Source organism: Henckelia pumila, chromosome 1 (genome assembly GCF_033568475.1).
Source record: "Henckelia pumila isolate YLH828 chromosome 1, ASM3356847v2, whole genome shotgun sequence".
Lineage (NCBI taxonomy): Eukaryota > Viridiplantae > Streptophyta > Magnoliopsida > Lamiales > Gesneriaceae > Henckelia > Henckelia pumila.
In genome coordinates this window covers 168,766,973-168,775,816 of record NC_133120.1, presented here as the reverse complement: position 1 = coordinate 168,775,816, position 8,844 = coordinate 168,766,973, and the positions used below count along the sequence as shown (strand labels likewise).

General features: G+C 32.1%; 1 protein-coding gene and 1 non-coding gene across 2 annotated transcripts; one reads left to right on the top strand and one right to left on the bottom strand.

Moving 5' to 3' along the window:
• Positions 1-1,912: 1,912 nt before the first annotated feature.
• On the bottom strand, positions 1,913-7,911 carry LOC140874431 (uncharacterized). Its single transcript, XM_073277720.1, has 7 exons — positions 7,735-7,911; positions 7,459-7,520; positions 7,126-7,250; positions 6,270-6,489; positions 4,367-4,535; positions 3,851-4,333; positions 1,913-1,933 (listed from the first exon to the last, which is right to left on the bottom strand). The coding sequence occupies exons 1-7, from the start codon at positions 7,909-7,911 to the stop codon at positions 1,913-1,915; spliced, it is 1,257 nt and encodes a 418-aa protein (XP_073133821.1).
• A 58-nt stretch (positions 7,912-7,969) lies between these two features.
• On the top strand, positions 7,970-8,080 carry LOC140876871 (small nucleolar RNA R71). Its single transcript, XR_012149102.1, has one exon. It is a non-coding gene; the product is annotated as a small nucleolar RNA R71 (small nucleolar RNA).
• The last annotated feature ends 764 nt before the right edge of the window (positions 8,081-8,844 follow it).

Here is an 8,844-nt window from a genome sequence, read left to right as displayed (position 1 = left end):
TCCCACGTCGGTTCACTTGTCTGGGAGGCATTCTGCACCACCACATATTTATTTACGTAAATCGCCATGCATAACTAAGTGTTTAAAATTAAGGCTAACTTTAAATTCTAGAAATTAAATCATACTATAAACATTAAAACTTACAGACCGGTAGCGTGGATTTCTGAGCTAGCATAGCAGTAGTGACCCCTCCAAGGACCGTGCTCTGATACCAACTGAAACGACCCTAACTCTCTAATAAATAAATATTTAAATACTTAAGAAAAATGCATTCTTTTAAATAACCATCTGAGTCAAAACAATAATTAAAAATATAATGCATAAATAAAATAATTAAAATGTATCATGACAACATGCACGGTGACTCAGAAGCTGTCACGGTCACGGGGCTACTGCAGCGCTGCTCATACATCCTCACCACCGGTAGGAGTAACCTGCTCCTCTACGTACTCACCTGCACCATAACAGTGTAGTGAGCCTAGAGGCCCAACATGCATACTAACAAGGGTTTAAAAATAATTTAAATCAATTTAATACTAATACATACATATACATGAATGAGCATGCTTAAAAATTACATAACATAACTTACATAAATAAACATACATAACATACATAATATCATACATACTAGAGTTGTTGAGCATTTATTTTCTTAACATCGAATGGTCCTATCCGTAAGTGTGACCCATAGTGCGACTGATCAGTCTAAGAAACCATCGTACGAGGCTGGTGGCGAACCACCCATACATAAATGGCAGAAAACTGCCCATACATAAATGGCAGAAACTGCTCATACATAAATGGCCACACTACTTCAATTTCCACCTGAAATATTTTATTTGCTCAACCATAGAAATTCAATCATAGCATAAAAATTGATTTCATGAATGCATGTACTTAAATAAATTGTGTGTCCTTCATTTATATTTAATTTATTTTTTAATATCATATAAATATTCAAATAACTTTTCATGCATAAAAATAATTAAATATAAACTCGGGACACACGCAAATTTCTCATGGTTTGATACATCTACTGGCCCTAGACCTGCAAGCCCATTAACTTAAGACTTGGCCCATAAATCAACCAAAGCCCATTAAGACTAAATTAGGCCCAATAACACTGTCCCTGGCCCAATGGGCCCAAAAGCCCAATAATAGGCCCAATAACTTTCATGGGCTCCCAAGCCCATAAAAATTTCTGGCCAACTTAAAAACTTAAATAAAAATTATTAAAAGCCCAAAAATAACTAAAATAACCCAAAATAATTTAATGGAACCCAAATAAATTAAATGGTACTAATTAAATTTTTGGGAATTTAATTAGTCCATTTAATTCCTAATTAACTTAAAGACTTAAAAATAAAAATACCCGAGCCCAATTAAAATAACCCGGACCCGGACCCACTTAACTTAACCCATCTTATTTTAGACCCGACCCGGACCACCTGACCCGACCCGGATCCAAGTCAAACCCTAGAACCCGAAACCCTACCTTACCTTTCCCTCCTTGTCTCGGCCGCACGAGCAGCAGGCCTTCACGGCCTGCTGTAGCCCAGCTCTGGCCACCGTGGCCGGAGCCCCGTCGGCAGGACCTCCCCAGGGTCCTGCCGGTTCGAACCATACCCTGGCCCGAACCCCATGCTGTCCCCTTAGCCTACACCGAAACCTCTTCCACGAACCCTAGCCTGCGCAGCAGAAAACGGGCAGTCATGGTTCATCTCGAACCAGACCGGTCCTAGCCCGTTCCAACCCGTGTCTGACCCTGCCACTCGACCCTAGGGACCCCAAAGAACCTTTCTAACCATGGACCAGCAGCCCACCTAGCCATGGACATGAAAAACGTGAGCATGCAATCACAAACCAAAACCGAGTGCTTGAGAGAACAAATTTTGAAAGAAACGTGCTGTCAAAAAGATGAGTCTCGGTACTACACACCCACACACATACATACACTGATATAGGATTAAAAAGTGAATAGAAACATGCCTTAATACCGATTTATAGAGCTAAAAGCGTGTACGACGGGCTTCGGGACGACGGGACGACGACGGGATGCCTTGGCTTGCTTGGAACCTTCGAAAACCGACCTCCTATGGAGTTTTAGGGCTGAAGACCGATTGGAGAAGATGATGAACAGTGGGGTGACGGCTGGGAGCTTGGAGTGATCGGCTAGAATAGGGTTTTAGGTAGAATAGGTTTTATTTTTGGTGTTAATTAAAATATAGGTTAAATAATTAAATATAAAAAGGTTTTAAATAATTAATATACAACTTAAACCCCTAATTAAACTAAAAAAATAAGATAACATAAAATAAATCTCGAAATATTAATTTAGGGGAATTTTAAAAATACTAAAAAGTCAGTATTTTGACTAATTTTGGATAAAAATGACCCCTAAAATTAAATAAAATTAAATACTTAAAATTTTGAGATAATAAAACTCAAAATAATATTTTAAGGCTCTAAAAAGGTTCATAAAATAATTTGGGTGGAAAGTCGTCATCTCGTCCGTCCACGGTCCCGTCTACGCGATCAAATAATAAAAATACTAAAAATCATAAAAATTACTAATTATGGGTTAAATGCTTAAAAATGAATTAAATCATGCATAAATAATTCACATAATTATTTAACCCATAAATCATAAAATTTAAATAATTAATTATCCTAATTATGCAGGCGGATTTATGTAATTAAAAATACCGGGTGTTACACAATGAGATATCATCCAATGACTCTTTACTCAGCCCATTCTTAATGAAATCAATTTTATCTTCTCTATTTGTGGAAACATATCCCAAAGATCTGCATTGTCTATTACAAGTCCATCTGGCACAATTATGACAAACATCTAACCTTTTAGCCCTTCTTTTCTTCGCATAGGTACTTTTTCCTAGTCCAGACATATTTCGAACAAGTAAGAATTTTGGAACTTCACCACCTAATCGAACCTTGGCTTCAATTATAAGACGAATATCCTCCGGGATTCCTTTTTGTATAAGCATTCTCAATCTTTCACATCTGCCTTCATAAATCATTCTCAGAACTTTTTTAGAAACAGATGGAAAATATTTACCAAGTTTTTTGATAGCTTCATCCATAATATATATTTATATATATATATATTCAATTATTTTGGGAAATTGAAATAAAACCGACTGAAAGTAGTCACGGAGTACCGTTATCCGCCACTTAACCGGGAAGTGAACTCAATTCTGCAAAAATAAAATAAAAATATAAGTAACAATTAAGTTGGATCATATAAAGGCATAAACTCTTCATTAAGAACTTCATTTTCTATAAACGGTTTAAGTCTTTGCCCATTAACTTTAAATACATTATTATTTTTAGGATTTTCAACATCAACAACACCATGAGGATAGACAAATTTAACAATAAATGGTCCAGACCATCGCGATCTAAGTTTTCCTGGAAACAAATGCAAGCGAGAATTATAAAGTAAAACTTTTTGTCCGATTTCAAAAGATTTTCTCATAATATTTTTATCATGAAATGCTTTTGTTTTATCTTTATAAATCTTTGCATTTTCATATGCATCATTTCTTAATTCTTCTAGTTCATTTAATTGCAATTTTCTTGATTTACATGCATCATCTAAATTAGTATTAAATGCTTTAATTGCCCAATAAGCTTTATGTTCAATTTCAACAGGTAAATGACAATGCTTTCCAAAAACTAATCTATATGGTGACATCCCCAATGATGTTTTAAATGCAGTTCTATATGTCCATAATGCATCACTTAATCTTAAAGACCAATCTTTTCGATTTGGATTGACTGTTTTTTCCAAAATTTGTTTTATTTCTTTATTTGCAAGTTCAACCTGACCATTCGTTTGAGGGTGATATGGAGTAGAAACTTTATGTGTAATACCATATTTTCTTAACAACGAAGAAAATGATTTATTTATAAAATGACTTCCCCCATCACTTATTATAGCTCTAGGTATTCCAAATCGACTAAAAATATTTTCTTTCAAAAATTTTATCACAACTTTATGATCATTAGTTCTACATGCAATTGCTTCAATCCATTTTGAAACATAATCGACAGCTACTAAAATATAAGTGAATCCAAAAGATAATGGAAATGGACCCATAAAATCTATTCCCCAACTGTCAAATATTTCAATAATCATGATTGGATTTAAAGGCATCATGTTTCGTTTTGAAATTGAACCTATTTTCTGACAATTTTCACAAGATTTGCAAAATGAATGTGTATCTTTGAATAAAGAAGGCCAATAAAATCCACATTGAAAGATTTTTGCAGCTGTTTTCTTTGACGAAAAATGACCTCCACATGCCTCAGAATGACAAAATTTAATGACACTACTTACCTCATTGTCGGTTATGCATCGTCGAAAAATTTGATCAGGACAATACTTAAACAAATAAGGATCATCCCAATAAAATTTTTTGACCTCTTTCAAGAATTTATTTTTATCTTGTGAACTCCAATGAGAAGGCATTTTATTTGTCACAAGAAAATTTACAATATTAGCAAACCAAGGCATAGTAGTAGCATAAAATAGTTGATCATCCGGAAAATTTTCATTTATTGGTATTTCATTTTGAGATGATTTAGAAATTATTCTTGATAAATGATCGGCTACTACATTTTCTTTTCCTTTTTTATCTTTTATTACAAGATCAAATTCTTGTAACAACAAAATCCATCTTATTAATCTCGGCTTAGCATCTTGTTTATTTGATAAATATTTTATGGCAGAATGATCAGTGTAAACAATAGTAGTAGAACCAATTAAATAGGATCGAAATTTATCTAATGCAAACACTACTGAAAGTAATTCTTTTTCAGTTGTTGAATAATTGATTTGAGCACTATTTAAGGTTCTACTTGCATAATAGATCACATAAGGTTTACCTTCTTTTCTTTGTCCTAACACGGCTCCTACAGCATAATCACTTGCATCACACATTAATTCAAATGGTAAAGACCAATCAGGAGGTTGTAAAATAGGTGATGTAGTTAAAAGATTAATTATTTTTTTAAAAGCAGTTTCACATTCTTGAGTCCATTCAAATTGTGCATCTTTTGTTAAAAGATTTGAAATTGGTTTCGATATTATGCTAAAATTTTTTATAAATCTTCTATAAAATCCCGCATGACCCAAAAATGATCGAATTTCTTTGATCGTGTTTGGTGATGGTAGATTAGCAATAACATCAACCTTAGCTTTATCAACTTCAATTCCTTTTTCAGATATGACATGCCCTAACACAATTCCGGATTTAACCATGTAGTGACATTTTTCCCAATTTAAAACAAGATTTTTTTCTTCACATCTTTTTAAAACTTCTTCCAAATTTTTAAGACAGTTTTCAAATGAGTTTCCAAAAACAGTTATATCATCCATAAAAACTTCCACAAATTCTTCAATCATGTCACTAAAAATACTTAGCATGCATCTTTGAAAAGTAGCCGGGGCATTACATAAACCAAATGGCATTCTTTTAAAAGCAAAAGTTCCGAACGGACAAGTGAAAGTAGTTTTTTCTTGATCTTCTAATGATATTGGTATTTGATAATACCCCGAATACTCATCAAGAAAACAATAATAAGGATTACCTGCCACTTTCTCTAAAATTTGATCTAAAAATGGTAACGGAAAGTGATCTTTTCTAGTTGCATCATTTAATTTTCTATAATCAATGCACATACGCCAACTAGATGGAATCCTAGCTTGTAATAATTCTCCCTTTTCATTTTTTATAACAGTGATGCCTGATTTTTTTGGTACTACTTGTGTTGGACTTACCCATTTACTATCCGAGATTGGATAAATAATTCCGGCATCTAATAGTTTTAAAACTTCATTTTTAACAACTTCTTTCATGTGTGGATTTAATCTTCTTTGTGGTTGTTGATATGTTTTAGCATTTTCTTCCAAATGAATTCTATGTGTGCAGATTAAAGGATTTATACCTTTTATATCTTGCAAAGTCCATCCAATTGCATTTTTGTGTTTTTTAAGTAGTGTTATTAAATCTTCTTCTTGTTTTGGTAAGAGGGTAGAAGATATTACAATAGGATATGTTTGATTTTCACCAAGAAAAGCATATTTTAGTTCTATTGGCAAGGGTTTTAATTCAAGTTTTGGATGATCATTTTCTTTTACTTCTTCAAGTTCATTAATTTCTTCAAATAACTTTGATTTAAAAACATTTTTTGAATCAAAACTTTCCACTAAACAAACTTCAGATTGTTGATTTAAGTTTTCTTGGTGTATATTTTCTTCCACAATTGTTTCTATTGCATTATCATCTTCATCTTCATTAATACTTGGTTGTTTACATAAATTGAACACATTAAGTTCTAAAGTCATATTTCCAAAAGACAATTTCATTATTCCATTTCGACAATTAATTAAAGCATTTGAAGTTGCTAGAAATGGACGTCCCAATATTACTGGAATTTCGTTATGTACTTCTATTGGTTGTGTATCCAAGACAATAAAATCCACAGGATATATGAATTTATCGACTTGAACTAACACATCTTCTACGATACCTCTAGGTATTTTGATTGACCTATCGGCTAGTAAAAGAGTAACAGATGTAGGTTTTAAATCTCCCAACTTAAGCTTTTCATAAACTGAATAAGGAATTAAATTCACACTTGCTCCCAAATCTAACAAAGCTTTTTTAATTTTATTTTTTCCAATAATACATGAAATTGTTGGACAACCGGGATCTTTATATTTCAAAGTAGAATTATTTTGAATAATAGAACTTACTTGCTCCGTTAAGAATGCTTTCTTCTTTACATGCAATTGTCTTTTTACAGTACATAAATCTTTTAAAAACTTTGCATAAGAAGGCACTTGTTTAATAGCATCTAATAATGGAATATTTATTTTTACTTGTTTAAAAACTTCATAAATATCAGAATCATTTTTTTGTTTTTTATTATTAACTAATGCATGAGGGAAAGGAACATGTTTATTTGACTCACATATTATTTCAGATAATTTATCATCAACTTTCTTAATCTTAGGACTCAAAGTATCATCTTTCTCGAAAGTATCAAGATTTTCATCCTTACTCTTTGAGTTTGACTGATCTTTGTTTTCATCACTATATGGATCATTAACTATTTTACCACTTCTAAGAGTAATAACAGATTTTACTTGATCAAATTTTTCTTGATTTTGATTTTTAGGATTAGGTTGTGGTTGAGATGGAAATTTTCCTTTTTCATGAATATTAAGTGCAGATGCAAATTTTGCAAGAGTTTCTTTCAAATCATTCATAGATTGAATGTTTTGAATATTGATGACTCTTGCTTTTGAATGTATGCATGAATTTCATCTTCAAAATTTTTTCTTGGAGGTGGGATATAAGGAGCATAACCTTGATGATTTTGGTTATTTTGAAAAGGTTGTTGTGAAGGTTGTGCATTATTATCGTTCCTCCAACTAAAATTGGGATGATTTCTCCAACCAGGATTGTATGTTTGTGAAAAAGGATCTAATGTTGGTTTTTTAAAATTGTTAACATAATTGGCTTGTTCATGGAGACATTCTTTAAATGAAGGCAAAGTAGGACAATTTTTTGTAAGATGATCATGTGTGTCACATATATGACAAACAATTTCTTGAACACTTTTTAATTGATCACTCTTTTTCATTTCTAATGACTCAATTTTTCTTGCTAAAGATGCAAGTTTAGCTTGAACATCTACATCATCTTTAAGATGATAAATACCACCCCCATTTGTTGAATTATTGGTTTTACTTGGTGGTTCAATTGAGCCTATATTATCCCAATTTTGAGCATTTTCTGCTAATGACTCCAAATATTCCATAGCTTCATTTGGGTTTTTATCTTCAAAAGTTCCATTACACATGAATTCTATCATTTGCCTATCTTTAGGTATTAAACCTTCATAAAAGTGAGAAACTATTCTCCATATTTCAAAACCATGATGTGGGCATGTATTAAGTAACTCTTTATATCTATCCCAACATTGATAAAATGTTTCCCCTTGTTTTTGAGAAAAAGTTGTAATTTGTCTTTTAAAAGAGTTTGTTCTATGGGAAGGAAAAAACTTTTTTAGAAATTGTTGTTGCATTTCTTCCCATGATCTTATTGAACTTGATCTCAAATTTTGCAACCATGTTTTAGCTTTATCTTTTAAGGAAAAAGGGAAAAGCTTTAATCGAACAGTATCCATGCTACAATTTTGATCATTATAAGTGTTGCAAACCTCCTCAAATTCTCTTAAATGCAAATATGGATTTTCAGAATCTAAGCCATGAAAATTTGGTAAAAGTTGAATGACTTGTGGCTTAAAATTGAAATTAGATGCATCAGGAGGAAAAACTAAACAAGATGGTGTACTAGTTCTTATTGGATTCATATGGTGCCTAAGTGTTCTTGGTTGTTCATGTTCTTGATGATGATGATTATTATTATTATCATCTTGATTATTAGAATTATCGTCCATGTTTAAAATATTTTCAGTTACTCGAACAAGTCTACCACTTTGTTTACGACTCCAAACAATCATACAATAAAAAACAACATACTATTTACATAATAACAAAATTAAACTTAATTTATACCTCCCCGGCAACGGCGCCAAAAACTTGCTACAACTTAAATTGTAATTCACCCAAGTGTAGGTTGTCTGCAAGTAATATACTCGTGAGTACGAGATCGATCCACGGAGAGGATGTTGTAAGTTTAATTTTAGCAATAATATATTATAGATGAAAATATTATTATAAAACTTCAAATACACAAATTATAAAATTGTCAAGGTTTCAAAGGTTCATTGTTGGTTTATTTA